A 16474-nucleotide genomic window follows, 5' to 3' on the forward strand; every position below is an offset into this window, starting at 1 on the left:
CAAAGTACACATATCAAATTGATCTATGTTGCCGACTATGAAGAATGCTCACTGCACGCAGCACAAAGACAGCCCCTACTTCTGAGATGCTCTTCTCCAAATCAGAGTTGCTCCCACAACTCGTACCTTCACCTTAATCCCAATCCCCCGCACCAAGGTCAACCGACTTGCCCTGGTCGAGATCTTTCATGATGTCGTCGATATTCCAAGGGACGTATTTATACCCCGGCGGATAGTTGGGCGGTATATCATCGTTCTCATCCATCGAGATACCCTTGCGCATCCCTTCCACACATTTCGAATAGTTCTCATACGTGTACGCCTCGGGATCATGATCCCAGACCCAGCGCGGGTGCTTCGGCTGCGCCTTGCGCGGATCCAGCTTCGCCTTGGCCCAGTCCGTGTCCTGCAGGCGCTCCGCGTTGGCGAAGCCCAGCTTTTGCGCGCAGGCGGTCCGCAGGAAGCGGAAATTGATGTGCGCCCGGACGGCCTCGGGCACCTTGTCGCGCCCGCCGCCGAGCTGGAGGCAGGACGCGAGCGAGACCGCGTCCTCGATCGCCTGCGTGGCTCCGTTGCCCGAGGACGGCATGTAGGAGTGCGCCGAGTCCCCGATCTGGACGATGCGCGCGGTGGGCGAGCTCCACGACTGTTGGGGATTGCGCCAGAACAGCTCGAAGTTGACGATGGTTCTCGGAGGCGTGATACGCACGAGATCCTTAAAGATGGGGGCCCAGCCCTCGGCACAGTGTACACTGTCGTCGATCTTCTCCAAGACGTCTTCGGCTTCGACCGTGTGGTTCCACGATTCGCGTTCGTCTCCAGTGGCCTAGATCTTGGGTGTCAGATAAGGGGGATAGGCTTGGCAATAGAGCAGATTCGTCTTACATCGTGATTCACGATCCACACAATAACATCGTGACGAGTCAAAGTGAGGCCGTAACTTCCAGGACCAAGGAACGTTCGCACGATGGGGTCTTTCCCATCCTTGAGCTTAAAGAACTCCTTGACTTTCGGGTTCTTGTCAAGAACCTCGACAGGGAAAACGGCTCGCCACATGGCCCTGCCGGAACTTGCCGCGCGGACCTGGCCGCCGACGACTTCCTGACTCTTGGACCCCACACCGTCGGCAGCAATCACGACGTCTGCTTCGAAGCGTTCGCCATTGTCGGTCTCGACGCCGGCTTTACTGCGCGCCTCGTCCTCAAAGTACCGGACCACGCGCTTGCCGAATTCGATCTTGATTCCGAGCCGGGTGACCTGATTCACAAACATCTTGTACACCAGCGGCCGCATCTGGAAGGCTCCGGGTGGAGTGTTTGGGTCCAGCCCGGCCTCTTTGAGACGCTCGGCGACTTTGAGGACGGGGATCATGCGGGTACCGTCGTGCTTGAACGTTTCCATCCAACAGTTGTGCAGCGAGATCTCGTCGTATTCCTTGGCCATGTCGGGCCAATGTTTGAAGAACTTTGTCCCGCTCAGTCCCATGAAGTACATGTCCCCTGTGTTCAAGTCAGTACCTAGGTTAAACAATCGCCCGCAGAATAAGCATACCCATGGTGCTTATTTCCGTGTGTCTCTCAAGCACCCGCACCCGATGTCCCTTGCGGAAGCATTCGATGGCAGCGGTGAGTCCTGCGAGTCCAGTGCCCACAATGAGCACGTCAATGCCGGAATCGGGGTAAGACCCGACCGGCTTCGGAACGTTGTGGTCAGAAGTCATGCTGGCGAGTTTGTTGATGCAGAAAGCTCCGATACCAGGTCAAATGAAGAGCGGTATCGCCATCGTCATACAAGTGCCGACTCTTTGCTTTATGTACGGCGAAGCGCCTTCCTCACGTGGCTTGGACTTCCGGTGGCAGGTTACCAGCCACCCCTTAGCTTGTCCGACGGACAGGGTCAGCGCACTAAGGCAGCCGGGATTCTTAGGGGCTTCGCAGCTGAGCGCGTAGGCACTTCATCGATACTGCGTAGACATGGACACGGGCGGGATCCGTTCGCAGCAGGGCCCTGCGAAAAGGCGATGGGCAATTCGCTTCGTCTATTTCGGTTCGCACAGGGGCTTCCGCGTTCGACGTCCAGACAAAGAGGATGACCTAATACACTTCAGTAATCAAACCTCGCACCAAAAGCTTCACAACCACCGGGCCCGGGATCGTAGCCTCGCCGCTAGGGAATCGTCCGCATCGTCCGCATCGTCCGCACCCTCTACCTTCGACGTCCATCGGCCACTATGCCAACCGGCTAAAGGCAAAAATGGGCCGCCAAGCAGAATGCCATACCTTGCCTCCTCGAATTTCGATCCCAAGTCGTACTTACTGATAGAGACTCGGCGCTAGCAATCGTGGGGCCTGCTCCTTCCTCAACTCAATAGGCGATGCCTACCATCGGGCCTTTGGGCTCCTGCCCAAACCGTATGCCTATTTCCACCACTGTAATTTGATGGCAAGATGCCCCTCAAGCTTCAACACCCACCCAATCTTGGGTTTTGGACCCTTGGTGGTTGGCGATAGGTTCTGCTTATCTGCAGTCTATGACGGCGTCTTGGCCAAATTGTGCGGCCCATGGGTTTCTTATCACAACTGGCATGTAGTGACCTGTCTGCTTGTATTTCCCGATGGGCTGCCCAAGAGGATATCCCTGGATAAAGCACGTGTTTTGTCTGCCTAGCGATAGCCGATGCTGGCCCCTGGTGACAAGATCTGCCATCCGGCTTGAATGGCGGAAACACAGTATGTAACCCTACACGGTTTCTGCATAGCATAGCACATGCTTACGCCAGAGCTCCAAGCCATACGGCAATACGCAATGATTCATCTCGGGCCACACCAGGATTGCCATACACCTACACAAGGCCGATTAGACCTACACAGACAGGGCCAATAGAGAATCGGAAAGGAGACACCCCTGGAAAGATAGCGTGTAGATCTTTGCTATCTGAATACCCCCTGCCAAGAACTGTCACCAGAGCCTCATGCATTGTTGGGCAGCCCCTGTGAAGCTTCGCAAAAGATCTACATGTCGACTATTGCCAAGAAGTGTAAATATCGATTGTCGCATGACTCTGGGAACTGGAAGGTTATCGTTGGTACTCTTGGTAAACGGGGTGTGCCGCCCGGAAACATGTGTCAGCGTATCTCGGGCAAGTATACCCATCTTGACGGTCTTCAAAATGCCCAACATCCCCGGATCTTTCGGCATAGTGGCCTACCGTCATCTCCCCAGCTCTCGCCAGAGTCCTGACAGCATTGGAGGCGAACACGACTTACTAAGCACCCCCTCCCCTAATCTGGAGAGAAAAGATGCAGCTCATCACCGTCCTTCTGCTGGTGGCCTTCGTGATAGGGCTGGCCCTCGTCCACTTTGTGCGGGCCTTCAAGGAGATCAACAGCCCGAGATACCCACCAGGGCCGACGCAGATACCATGGATCGGCCGGATCCACGACCTGCCGATCGAGCTCATGTGGCTCAAGTTCAAGGAGTGGGCGGACGTGCACGCGGTGGACGGCCTCTACCGGACCACGATGCTGGGTGCCAACTTCGTCATTGTAACGGACGAGAAGGTGGCCGAGGACCTCCTTGTGCGGCGGGCCCGTACAAACTCGGACAGGCCTGTCATACGCTCGTTGTTCAACAACAAGAGCTCGATGGAATACTTGCCGCTGATGGGGCGAAACAGTAAGATTTCCTCTCTCTCTATGCGACTCCATAATTTCCGTCTAACCTGCAAAAAGAATACTGGGCGCGCCAACGCAAGCTCACGCACGCTTACCTCACCGAAGCCACCAACGCGCAGTACTACGGCGTCATCGACTTCGAGGCGAAGCGGTGGCTGGCGCGTCTGATCCAGAACCCGGACGACTTCCAGGCCTCGCTCGAGGACATGGCGTCGAAAGTCATGTGCCAGCTGGTGTGGGACGACCCGACGCTGAGTGCGACCTGCACCGAGGGCGCGTGGGGCCTGCTGCGGCAGATGTCGCCCGCGGGGCCCATCACCAACGTGCTGACGCCGCTGTGGCACCTGCCCGAGGTCGGCCCGCTGAACCCGTGGAAGCGCGACGAGCGGCGCCGGCACGACGCCCAGCAGGCCTGGTGGATGGAGCGGCTCGAGTGCGTGCGGCAGAAGATGGCGCGCGGCGAGATGCGGCCCTGCTGGACGCGCCAGTTCCTCGAGCGCGCCAAGGTCACGTCGTCGGGCGGCATCACCGGCGACCTCGAGGCGTCGAGCATGCTGGGCATGCTGGCCCTCGTCGGCGTCTTTACCGTCGCCGGCCCGCTCAGCTACTTCCTGGTCAGCATGGTCACGCACCCGCGCTGGCAGGCCGAGGTCCAAAAGGAGATCGACGAGGCCTGCAATGGGCAGCTTCCTACGTTAGCAGACATGCCGAAGCTGCCATTTTTGCGGGCTTGTATCAAGGAAACTATGCGATGGAAGCCAAACGTGCCGACAGGTAAAGCGTGACATAGAAAATGCATCTATTTAAGCCCGTACTGACCCAGTGGCATAGGCGTTGCACATGAAACTGAAGCAGACGACGTTTACGCTGGCTACTTCATACCAAAAGGCACTCGCATTCTGCCCTTGGATTGGTATGTTCCCCTCCCATATGTACACCGATCAAGTGATTTGCGCTAACACTTACCCCTTTCCAGGGCCTTCCTTCGCAACCCCAACAAATACCCAGACCCAGACAACTTTCGCCCCGAGCGTTGGCTCGAGGCCGGCTGGCCCACGTACCAGGAGCCCCTGACCCAGTACCCGACCCTCAAGGGCATGACGTCCTTCGGCTGGGGCCAGCGGCAGTGTCTCGGCCAGTCGCTCACCGAGGACGAGCTGCTCATCGCGTGCGGCGCGTTGGCCTGGTGCTTCAACTTGCGGCCGAAGCGCGACGCCGCCACGGGCCTGGACCTGTCCGTGCCGCTCGACAAGTCCAACAGCCTGCTGATCATCAAGCCGGACCCGTTCCAGATGGCATTCGAGCCGCGCAGCGAGAAGCGCCGCGAGGAGGCGCTGCGGCTTTGGTGCGAGGCCGAGGCGAAGGACACGCAGCAACGCGCCGATTTCTTGAACAGACTGCAGACGACATCGACGAAGGAGACGACTACGACAGCGCCTCACGAGGCCTCTACTACGGATCTATCCTCGGTGGATGAGAAGAAAGATGCAACAGCATACCGGGTGGGAAGCACAGGAGGTGTCGACTCCGATGTTGCCTGGCAGCTTTTGCCCCCTGCTTCCGTCTTCCCCTTGACACTTCAGTAAACAAGTTCCTTTTGTTTGTTTGCTTTACTTTGTCCAGCTCATACCATGCAGCCCAGCAGAAACAATGTTTGAGAGTTTGTACTGAATTTACGGAAGGCTTTGGCAGGATCAGAAAGGTCCTTTGATATTCATGGCGCTTTCCGTACATAGCCGGCTAGATGAAAAAGACTAGATGTTAGACTAGATCTAGAAGGCTAACACTAGGTAGATCTAAGTAGAAAAAAGAAAGATTTCGTGTCCACGTTACCGTTGCATCACAACTTGCGATAATACGACACTATCTGGTGTTGGTAGTCACATGCTCCCAGCAGTGTCCATCTTACCCCTAGCATTGGAAACTGATATGATACCGTTGGGCTTGCCTTCTCACACCCACCGTCGTATCATCTATTATGGGTAGTGCCGGTAGCATATTATTATGCCCGAAACTCATATCAGTGGCACTCCGCAAGCCTGGTTCGTACTCCCCAAGACTTCGAGAGCAGTATCTTGTTTTCGAAGCTGAAAAATCAGCCTCCCCTCCGGTAGTGTCTTGGCTATGAACCATGGTTTATTTGTTCGACTGGTCATAGATGAGCTTCTTGTCTGGTAGTTGAAGCTCGCCGGAGCCCCAAAAAAAAATAAAAAAATAAAAAGACACTTCCATCACATGGGCCCGGGCTTGGATAGTTTTCGGAGTTCCGCAGAGTTCGCACCAGCCGGCCCATGCCCGGAGCTAGCACAGGCAATCCAAAGCCAAGCTCAGACGATGCCGTCAGCTGACCATGAACGCCCCCCAACCTCGCTTACGATCCTGCATTCTCGGGTCCCGGTTGAAGACAAAATGCATTTGGCGTGACCAATACAGTGCCGAGGTGCCCCAGATAAGGATTGACATATAACCTCCTGACTACTTTGAGGGGCGGTTAAGAATTGGACCGTGATCGGATTTTCTTTGCTTCTATGCATTCAGTAAGATTCGGAGAAGTCCAGGTGTTTGCTACAGCATCCTGCCACCAACGATAACGTAAGACGAGAAGTCGACAGCTGACAGGTTTGCTGCTATGTCCGCCACCACAGCAATGAAGGCCGTTGCGGGCGTTACCATCGCATGCTCATTTGCCCTTGCCGGTACGTCTCTTCTCTTCGCCGGTCTGCCACGCTTTTGTATCTTTCCCCATCGCGTTCGGACGTTCCCTTTATTAACTTGGCTACCCCCACAGGTAACGCCTTCACACAATCGTTCATGAGCGTACCGGCGCTGCTGGTAGACTTCCCAGTGCCCCAGTCCCCCTCGCACGCCGAGCGAGCGCGTCGGCTAGGCCGGCAGTGGCTCGTCTTCTGGGCGGTGGGCGACCGGGTCTTTCGGCCCATCAGCATGCTGGGCATCGCGGGCTACGGAGCCGCCGCGTGGGCAGCCGCTTCTGTCGGCGGGAGCTGGAGGTTGTTCGCCATTGCCGCTGGGTGCAATCTCGTCAATGTTGTGCACTCGGCCGTCAACATGCAGCCCATTAATGTACGCCTCGCCGCACTTGCTAAAGAGGGCACAGTCAAGGGGAAGGATAAGTCGTGCGCGCAGTCGCTGAACACGGTCCAAGTCGAGAAGGCCGAGGAGTGTGCTCAGCGATGGAGGCGTTTGAATCTTGTTAGGATGGTCATGTCGCTAATCGCTGGGACGTTGGCGATGTCGCAGGTGATCCAGAGGTAGACAGATTCATTGATTTGGATTTGATACTAAGGTAGAAAGATGTGTGCAAGGCCACATCGATGTGGCTAGAACATATGTATGCAGCTAAATTGGTACATACGATATTGAGTGTAATGGACGACGCAGGTAGAGAAATACGCACCAAGAAGCAACACAAACATTGATACATGAATGTACCGAAGCTACCGAAACTTCATGAGACCCATCCCAGTAAAGCTTGTCATGGAAGGCCTACCCAAAAAACCCGATCAACTCCAGCCAAGAAAGAGCAAATCTTTGCCGACCCAAACCGTCAAACCAATTGTACATACATGAGGAGCATATCAGATCAACCGTACGAGTGCGAAGACCAGAATAGAAGCGAAAGAAATCAAGACAACACGGTCAAAAGAAACAACACCCTTCGCCTTGCGGCGGTACTCTTTTCCAACCAACCCCGACCACTGTCACCGGTTCCGGACCCCTCCCTTTCTCTCATACCTACACCACCCCCACCTCCCGCGTCCTTGGCAATGCAGCCGCCGGCCGCGCGGCCCCCAAGGAGTCACCAATCTAACCGAACCTCCCGACCTCGAGCCATCCCCGGCCGCCCCCGCCCCCCGCCCCCACGGCCCCCAATCCACGCCTCGACCTCCCGGCCCCTCTGCTCCAGCCGCCGCCGGAAGTCGCGACACCACGTGCGCTCGAGCTCGCCGTCGCGCCCGTCGGGGCTCCAAAGGGCGCCGTAGAAGCGCTCGACGACGTGGAGGGGCACGAGAGCCAGGTCCGAGTGGCCTTGTATCGTAGAAGCAGCACCGTCTCGCTGTGGTTGCTGCCCTTCTTCTCCTTCTCCTTCCCATTCTTCCGGTTCTCGTTTCGAAAAGACGGGCGGTGGGAACGATACAGACGACGACCCGATCATCCAGTCCAGACTCCGGCAGATGTTGGCCGCCAACTTTCGTCGCTCTCGAACCTGGTAGCGTGCGGCCTCGCATCCGGGCGGCAAAAGGTCGTTGCTGCCGCCCCCGAACGTCGGGGGCACGATGGTAGCAGCAGGAGCAAGCACGTTTCCCGTCGCGAGACTCGAGGAAGAAAGCCCGGCGCCCGCGGGGTCTGTAAAGGGGTCCGAAGAGACGCCACCGCCCCCGTCGTACAAGACGGCGTCAATGAGCGCCGCCATGCACTCGTACAGCAACATCAGAGACGTCCAGTAGTACACGTGCCCGAGGCCGATGGCGGTGCTGGCAAAGTCGTAGGTGTCGGCAAACGGGATCTGCGCATGTCTCTGGCCCTCTACCCTGCCACCGCGGCCCAAGTTGAGACTGCCATGGATCCAGTACAAGAGCGGCATGTCGTGGTTCCCGGCCGCCGCTCTTTCGATGCCGGCGTACCACCGCGCCAGCCGGGCCTCGATGTTGAGGCAGTTGTTCAGCAGGTCCTTGGCTTTGAGGCGGCGGCCCAGCGTGGCGGGCGGCAGCGGCAGGATGCGGTCGGCGCGGTGGAAGAGGGCGGGCATGACGGAGACGACGTCGAAGAGCGAGTCGAGGAAGCTCTTGGGGTGTAGCTCGTAGGGGACCGTGGTCCATTCGGGGGAGGCCAGGTGGCAAGGCGTGCGGGCTAGGAGCGAGGCCATGATCTGTTTGGGAAGAGTGGTCAGTAACCCGATGGTAACGACTGGGTTTCATTGAGACGCATAGTATCGACTTACGGCATTCGGTCGGTACACCCGGGCGAAAAGATGATGTGCTGGGAAGCTTTGGAAGTGTAGCGGCCCGAGACTGAGGATAGCATCTGCGAGGATCGTGGGATCCCGCCATGGTGGTTGGTTACTGCGAGCGGCTGATGCGTTATGCTAGTGAGAAGATCAGTCAGTATAATAGAGAACATATCCACGAGAAGCAAACCAGAAAGATTGCTTACCTCGTAAAGAAAGAGACATACAGCCTCCGACATGGCGGTGGCCGGCGTCAGCGACGGAAACATAGGACCGGGCCCGCCGGCGTCATGTATCGTGGCACCGCCAAGCGCGCGAAACGGAATGTGCACGAAGCACTGCGCACTCAACCGAAACCCGACCTCGTCCGGCGGCGCCGCCGCCATGGCCGCCGCCGCCTCGCGGTGCCGGGAGTGCGGTAGGCGTAACGTCAGCTGGCCCTCGGGTGTCGTGGGATCGAGGGACTTGAGGACGGCGTCGAGCCGCGACGTCCGCAGAGCAAGAAAGCGCGCTCGGTAGAAGCTGGGAGCCATGGGCGCGGCAGCTGATACGAGCGCGACCGCGTCGCCGTCGTCCCATGCCGACATCAGGGGTTCGAGGGGCTCCAGTCCCGCCATTGTCGTCGACGCAACCGGCGTCGAGGAAGTATTAGCGCCGGCACTGACACCGCCGATTGCTCCGAGCGTCGTAGCGAAGGAGCCGACCCTGCCCCGGCGAGATGACGAGGGCAGAAATGCCGAAGGAGAAGCCGAGGCCGTTTCGCGCAGCGAAAGCGACGGCGAAGCTGCCGAGGAACTGGGAGAGGACGAGAAGGACCCGATGGTGGCAGCATCAGCAGCAACGGCGGCGGCCGCCTTGGTTTGCTTCTTTCTGGAGTTGGCCCGCGACGGCGAAGGGGAGGAGGAGGAGGCCTGCGGCTGGCCGAGGTTTCTAGGCGGGTGCGAGGCGCAGCGCCCCTTGTCGTCGACGGTGCCGACGATGAAGACGGTTTCGCGCTCGTACCCTTCGCAGGCGCGGCCGTGATCTGTGCATTTCTTGCAAAAGGGGCGCGTATTGTCACACTGGAATGATTGGAAAGGGGACAAGGCGGCACAAGTCAGCGGTGGAGGCTCTCTGCCGAAGGCTTGGACTGTGCTACGGAGATGGGCATCAGGGGGCGTCGCCGACTCACCTTGACTCGCCTTACACGGCAAGTGTTGCAGCCCTTATATTTCCCTTTGACGCCCACCATACCGCCAAAGCGTTTTCCTTTGATATTTTACTGGTTGGTCGGAGACAGAAACCCCCTTTCGGTACGGAGGCGTTGTTGCGGGGAAAAAAGGGCAAGCCGGAACAGGAACCGATTGTCAGACAGACACTGAAAGTGAAAACAAAAAAGAGGCGTCGCCTTTCCTTCTTCATGGCCGAAACATAACGTCGTTTAGGGATGAGGTTACTTTTTTAGATGTAGTAGGGGCCCGGCCATAACCGCAACCTCGCATGGCCAATTCGAGAAGGGAGGAAGGATTTGGGCAAAAGGCCGGTATACGGCGTGTAAGGTATTATGGCTAATTATCATGCGAACGGAGGGGGTTAGGAGGGAGCGTTCGCGCCAGAATGCCCCAGAGTAAGCAATAGGGGAGAGGGTCAGGTGTCTAATGGTTCGCCGGGATAAAGTATCTTCACGTCGTCGATGGGAGAGAGAGATTCAGACCCCAAGCGCAGAAATGGGGGCGGGGCGCTGCTCAGCTGGAGGGGTCATATAGAAGATGAGTATGAACTGCAGGGGGCAGGATTGAGCGGCCGGGGCCAATCAGGACGCCCAAGTGCCGTGAACATTGTCACGCATGGGGGACATGGAACAGGGTGTTGAGAAATTGTCGGCCACGTTCTAGAAAATCCCGGTGAGCCACGGCTGACATCTCGCGTCTCATTGCCCGCTGGCTGCCCGGGGCCATCGTCAGCCTCTGCATCCCTGCCATGGCAGTGTCCAAGTACCGCGAGACAGGACCGGGATCGCGAGTTAGTAGTTCCGCGGTGCCAGCCTTGTCGTCGCAAATGCCCCGCGTGGCAAGCGTCCATCATCCCCGTAGCGCTGCGATCTGATGGTGGGATTGGACACATAATACGAGCCCGGTTCCCTGGCAAATGGCTCTTCGACACACGGCCAGTCAGACCCTCTCGGCCCTCGACCCAATCAGCCTGCGCAATGGCCATGTGCCTGCGTATGCCTGTCGTATATCGTATGTCGGTCGGGGCTTCGCTTCTTTGGACAAGCGGGCAGAACCGAGACACAAAACCTGTCGTTTGGGTCATCCGCCTCATAGGGCTGCAGCCTGCAGGGATGGTCGGTGGGGTTACCGAGTGTGGTGGGGAGCGACTCCTTCTGACTCCCAGCCGGCCTCGCCGTCTTATTCGACGGATGCGTATCCGTCAGACTGCAGGCCCGTACTGCAGCGAATAGCAAGCCGGGCGTCCAGCTGACCCAGCCAAGTCCCGGCCTTCTTCTCACGTTACACCTTCGGACGTTTTGTTTTCTAGTATTCATCGTGTTGTCGTCTATCTGCCAATGCCTAGCATCTAATAAGACTTCGCATCGCAATGCCAAGTAGAGGCTTTTCACGTCTATTCATCAACAGCGTACTTCTGAAGATCATCATTACCATCACCATTACGACGCAGTAAAATAGAGATGACAGGAAAAGAAAGAGAAGGAAAATGGCGTCCAATGTTTCCTCCCCGGCCAACGAACCAAAAAATGGCACCAATGCCCGTCTAGATATACCGTGCCTTCCGAGCAATCAATAGCGATATGAGAACAAAACCCACCAACGAGCAGAGAATCGCGATAAAGGCATGCAGGTTCTCGACATCTTGCCAAGGGACGTGCACGTTCATGCCGAAGAGGCCGGTGACGACGTTCAGGGGGACAATGACCGAAGCCAAGAAGGTGATCTTGCTGAGGACTTCGTTGGTCTTGGTTCCCTGAGCGATGCTGTCGATTGTCAACTGGGCGAGGTAGTTGCTGTGGGCGCGGGACAAGATCTTTTCGAAATGCGTCAGGTTCGTCATCATCGTGACAACGTGATCCTGAATGTCGCCAAGGTACATGCCAATGTCCATCCGAGGCGTGACTTTGTAGTTCTCGTTGCACCTCTTGGTGAATCCTTTCAGCACGTCGGCCTTGCCGCCGAGGATACGCATCAGGCCGAGTGTGTTCTTGCGGACCGCGCCGATCCTCCGCAGAAAGGAGTGCATGTCATCGGCGCGTGCAACAAACACGGAATCCTCAATCCCTTCCGTGATCAGCTCAATTCTATGGATAGCTGGAGCAAACGAGTCCACAATATTGTCACTAAAAGAACAACAGTCAGTATCGTAATGTGACAGCATAGTGGCAAGTCAAGGGTAACCTACATCAAGGCATAGCAGATCCAGTCACTGCTCAGCGACACGTACTCCTTCAGCATCGTAATTCGCTTCCGCACAAGGGAGGCGTGGCTATTGGGCTCGAAGCTGAAGCTGAGTGTGCCCTCGCGGAAGACGATGACGTAAAGATTGAAGGGTTCGTAGTCGGGTCCGTCCTCCTCCTGGGTGACGCTGAAGGACCGGAAACAAGCAAAGTAGTACGAAGGGAACAGCTCGATCTTCTCGCGTGCCTCCTGCGTCGTGATATCTTCAATCGTCAAGGGATGAACCCCGAAGGCCTTGCAGATGGTGCGGACTTCCTCCTCCGTGGGGCTGTTCATGTTCAGCCACCACACACCATCGTTGACATCGGCCGGGAACTGAAACAGTCCCCGGACATTCTCTCCAGGCAGCACCAGGTCGCCAAACTCTGCAGCATGGATCGTGGATTCCCAAGCGGTCGAGAAGAAGCTGAATCTGTTAGGGTCAATCGGATCTTGTTTCGTCGCTTCACCATCGGATTTCTCCGCCGTTTCCTCGACCTGCTTCTCGTCGGTCATGCCCGTTCCCGGCGGGAGCTGGTAAATGTCGCCATCGGCCGTAACCATGGGCGAAGGGGAACGGAATTGCTCGGTCTGGAGGCTCGGGAACACCTTGGTGGCGTTCGCCGCATCGAGTTCCTCCTTGCGAGCCGCATTCTCGGCGGCGATAAAGTTCTCCAGGTAGTCAAAGTCGATGTACAGCCTGTCTTGTCGGTGCTCGTCGTTCATGGGGAAACAAACATCGTCCTCCACCGTCCGGTTCGTGCCCAAACTGGCAGCGTCGTCGGCCACAGTGTGCTTGCTGCGAACCGAGCGGTAGCTGCGCAGACTTTGGCGACTGCCGCCTGAGAAGGTGCGAGCCAGGTGCAGTTTCTCGCCATCCTCCTTGGTCTCCTCGGCTTCCTTGTTGTTGGTGGAATACGCACGTCCACGGCGACGCGCCTCAGCGAAAGCCTTGACCGAATTCGGAGGCGACAGGGAGCGCGCATCGTTGACGGTGTCAACGGTAGGCCGTCGGCTTCGAGGCCGAACGGGGGACACATCATCCGCCTCGTCGTCTGCAATGGCTTCCTCGAAGTCGCGCACGCGAATATCAGGCGGCGTCTCCAGGTGGCGCGTGCCGTATAGGGTGTCCACGGTGCCTCGTCGAGGCCGGTCAGGTCTCTGGACCGATGCGCTCTGGTGGCGGTGATCGTCCAACTCCGGGACAGGGGTGTCGTACCCGCTGCCTCTCTCCGAGATTTCTTCGTGGTCCGACATTTTTGGACTCTTCCGTCTTTTGTTCGGGGTTTGTGTCGAGGCGGCGAGTGTCCGCCGTCGTCAAGTGTTTGTTAGGTCTTTTTTTAGTGATTTTTGGCTGTATCAAACTGAACAGAACCTGCCAATTCTATAAAGAGACAAGGAAAAGCCCTCCGCTGGTATTCAAGGGAAGGCAACCATACTGAACCGCGCACTCAGCTATCGGGCTTTTGCACGCAGCAGCAGGCGTGGCAGCACGCCGACTGCAGGAGGGTTTCGTCGAGGCTCCAGCGCAGGAGGGTGCGGAGGGAACCGTGACAGCGTTCCGGATAGGAAGGCTTTGTTCGCGGAAAAGAGAACGGTATTTGGTGAAGTTGGATCAGACTATAAAGCGTGTGGGTACAACCAGTTAAGGAGGCTTCTTGTTGACGCCGCTATAGACCCAGAACAGAGGGCCTAAGAGCGGTCGGGAGAAGGAAAACTGCTTGCTGATGAGGCCCGCCAACTTGGTGACTTTTGGGGAATGATGCGGTCTGTCGGCCGCAAGAGAGAGCTTGGTACGGTGGCGAGCTACTTCTGCTGAAGGATCGTCGCAGCTCGAGAATGGTTATGCAATTGTCCAGTCGGAGCTTGGTGAGTTGGTGCCGAAGGTACTGGAGACACGGGAATGCGACAAAAAAAAGTGGTGAGATGCGACCGGAGAGATGCGATTGTCGGTAGTGGACGTGAAGCGAGGATGGGGAAAAAAGAGAAAGAAGGTGCCAGGAGAGCCCCAGGTACAAGACTTTGGATCCCTTTTCCTTTGTTTGCTGACTACGAGTGCATGCAAGCCGGGGGAAAGTAGGTAGGTAGGTAGGTGGTAGGCAGGCAATAAGGCAAGTGGTAAGTAAGTGTATGTAGGGGGAGGTACTGCCAAGAAGGTGACTTATGAGGTCAGGGCTTTCTTTTTCTCAGCACTGGTCCCGGACAGTGGTCGGTGGTCAGTGGTCAGTGGTAGCGGGAAGTCTTGAGGTTGAGGGCTGGGCTACGGCCGTCTGTGCCAAGAGTTCGGTTCTGTCCAAACCAGATTTATGGTTTCGAAACAGCAAAAAGCCGTGCAAGCAAGGTCATGGGGAACTCTTTCTCTCCCTCTCTGGATGCAATCATGGAAAAGAAAGGGTCGCGAGGCTCTCAATATAAACGAATTGGCGAGAGACCGGACTCTGGATAGGGAATTTGTTCAGACGAACGATGCGTTGTTGTGGTTTGATTAGTTTCAAGGATTTATTCTATGGACGGAAGCGGAAGCCAAAAACAACGTGACAAACGAGTGGCCCATTTGGCTCGTGCTTGACAGAAAATCTTGAGATGGCCTGAAGTGGAGTCACGCAGCCTGACTCTGCCATCTGGAAAGGCAAGGTGAAGAGAGAAAAAGAAGACTTACCGAAGGTTAGATGCTAGTGGGCTGGTCGTACATCCCTGTGCCATGGGCGGCCACCGGGTTGCAGAGCAGAACCAACGAGATCGTTCCCTGCTCTCTCTCTCGCCCGCCCTAGACGTGACTCTCCACGTCCGGTGCAGAACTCCCACATCGATAGTCCTGCCACCACCAACAAGCCGTTGCGCTGCACGCAAGTCCTTCTCCAGTCCCCACGACACAAAAGTCCCTCTCCTTAGTCCCGAGTGCCTAGAACGAGCAGCTAAGCTCAAGTGTCGACCAACTCTCGTTATCCCCATGATATGTCCCCATTGGCTCAAAGTATAACCACGTGCGTTCGCAAGATACACCAAAAGAGCTTGATCGAGGGCAATTGCCTCCAAGCTACAGATCTCTATCTACAAAGAGGCTGCTCGCATGCATTCGCACGCCGTTAGCAGCATCTGACAGTCGTCCATTAGTGCAGTAGTATATCTGCTAGTAGATAAAGCCATCAATCTCACCTTTGCTGTCGGCAACGTTTCCCGTCCTGTCGGCAAGATCTACCGTTAATCCCACCCGGGACCAAAGACCAAAGACTACTAGGTTTAGGAGCATAGAAGTGATCTCGCGAATTTCCTCGTGATCTCTACTTACTCTGACCGAGGGGTCCTTTGAGGCATTTTGCCGACCAAACCGGTCAATATCAGTCACGGGCAATATAGCACATGGCGGGCATACAGCGGTGTGCCGGGCAATGGTCTAGGGTTGCCTGGAGAGATAGCAGTGAGCAGAGAGATGGTGGGAATACCGAGAGTGGCGGGATGAAGTCGTCCTAGCAGTAGGAGGTGTGACCACTGACAACTGCGGTCTGGAATCCCTAATGCGGCTGGAGTCATGGCATGGCATGGATATGGTGATGCTCCGTGATTGGTCCACGGGGCTATTGGAACAATCGCCATCCGAAATGGCCGACGGCAGAGGACGGACAGGGCTGACTGACGCAGCCGGCATCCCGCTGATCAAGTCATTGATCGCTTGGATTGAGCTTGATGGTCCGTGCGCATTCTCTCGGTCGGCTTCTGGCCAGATCAATCAATGCCAAGATGACCAGATAGGTGGAGAGCGCCTCCCAAAGAAAGGTACCTGAGCGTCTTGAGGCTACATACGATGCAGACTGCGTGATACATCCACAAGGCACCAGCAGGACGACCACGAAAAAACTTCGAGTTTCCAACCCAGCAATTACCCAGCGAGCATTGATTACAATCTTCTGCACTTCGGCAGCAGCAATGGCAGAACAAATCCTGGATCAGGTTCGAGACCTGGTCGACGGCCAGATTGTGAGACTACGATTACCTGCTCCTCACGCTACGCACGCATCGGGTCGCGTACTGACTTGAGATTGCCGCAGGACTTCGAGGGCCAGAAGCTTGCTGAAATCATCTCCACGATTATGCTATCGTTGGTCGGGGTATGTCTTGACCCATCTATCCTATCAACAACCCGTTCCCCAGTGTCCACGACCCTTGCTGACAGAAATCCGGGTAGACCATCGCCTTCTTCGTGGGCTACTTCATGCAAGACATCGCACTGGCTCTAAAGGTCGGCCTCGCCGGCACCGTCGTCACCTTCCTCGTCGTCGTTCCTCCCTGGCCCTTCTTCAACAAAAACCCCGTCAAGTGGTTGCCTGTCGGGGGCGGAGCAGCCGTCGCACAAGCACATCAGAGTATAGTGGTGGACGAGAAGATGTTTACGCGATAAGCAGTCG

General features: G+C 56.6%; 6 protein-coding genes across 6 annotated transcripts; 3 read left to right on the plus strand and 3 right to left on the minus strand.

The window, feature by feature from the left end:
• Window positions 1-133: 133 nt before the first annotated feature.
• On the minus strand, window positions 134-1720 carry PG997_013294 (FAD/NAD(P)-binding domain-containing protein; the record flags this gene model as incomplete). Its single annotated transcript, XM_066817608.1, has 3 exons — window positions 134-826; window positions 886-1499; window positions 1552-1720. The coding sequence occupies 3 exons, from the start codon at window positions 1718-1720 to the stop codon at window positions 134-136; spliced, it is 1476 nt and encodes a 491-aa protein (XP_066663300.1).
• A 1579-nt stretch (window positions 1721-3299) lies between these two features.
• On the plus strand, window positions 3300-5260 carry PG997_013295 (uncharacterized protein; the record flags this gene model as incomplete). Its single annotated transcript, XM_066817609.1, has 4 exons — window positions 3300-3675; window positions 3732-4448; window positions 4506-4587; window positions 4651-5260. The coding sequence occupies 4 exons, from the start codon at window positions 3300-3302 to the stop codon at window positions 5258-5260; spliced, it is 1785 nt and encodes a 594-aa protein (XP_066663301.1).
• Window positions 5261-6321: 1061 nt separating this feature from the next.
• On the plus strand, window positions 6322-6947 carry PG997_013296 (uncharacterized protein; the record flags this gene model as incomplete). The annotated part of the gene is made up of 2 exons (XM_066817610.1): window positions 6322-6370; window positions 6463-6947. The coding sequence occupies 2 exons, from the start codon at window positions 6322-6324 to the stop codon at window positions 6945-6947; spliced, it is 534 nt and encodes a 177-aa protein (XP_066663302.1).
• Window positions 6948-7491: 544 nt separating this feature from the next.
• PG997_013297 (Aspercryptin biosynthesis cluster-specific transcription regulator atnN) lies at window positions 7492-9809 on the minus strand (the record flags this gene model as incomplete). The annotated part of the gene is made up of 3 exons (XM_066817611.1): window positions 7492-8562; window positions 8635-8778; window positions 8847-9809. Coding segments are annotated over 3 exons (2178 nt in total), but the record flags the coding sequence as incomplete, so codon positions are not given.
• Window positions 9810-11394: 1585 nt separating this feature from the next.
• Window positions 11395-13328, minus strand: PG997_013298 (metal ion transporter; the record flags this gene model as incomplete). The annotated part of the gene is made up of 2 exons (XM_066817612.1): window positions 11395-11935; window positions 12037-13328. The coding sequence occupies 2 exons, from the start codon at window positions 13326-13328 to the stop codon at window positions 11395-11397; spliced, it is 1833 nt and encodes a 610-aa protein (XP_066663304.1).
• Window positions 13329-15995: 2667 nt separating this feature from the next.
• PG997_013299 (uncharacterized protein) lies at window positions 15996-16467 on the plus strand (the record flags this gene model as incomplete). Its single annotated transcript, XM_066817613.1, has 3 exons — window positions 15996-16046; window positions 16118-16177; window positions 16255-16467. 3 exons carry the CDS (start codon window positions 15996-15998, stop codon window positions 16465-16467), a joined length of 324 nt encoding a protein of 107 aa, XP_066663305.1.
• Window positions 16468-16474: the final 7 nt, after the last annotated feature.

This window comes from Apiospora hydei (genome assembly GCF_038363865.1).
Source record: "Apiospora hydei strain CBS 114990 chromosome Unknown utg000009l_segment0_segment0, whole genome shotgun sequence".
NCBI lineage: Eukaryota > Fungi > Ascomycota > Sordariomycetes > Amphisphaeriales > Apiosporaceae > Apiospora > Apiospora hydei.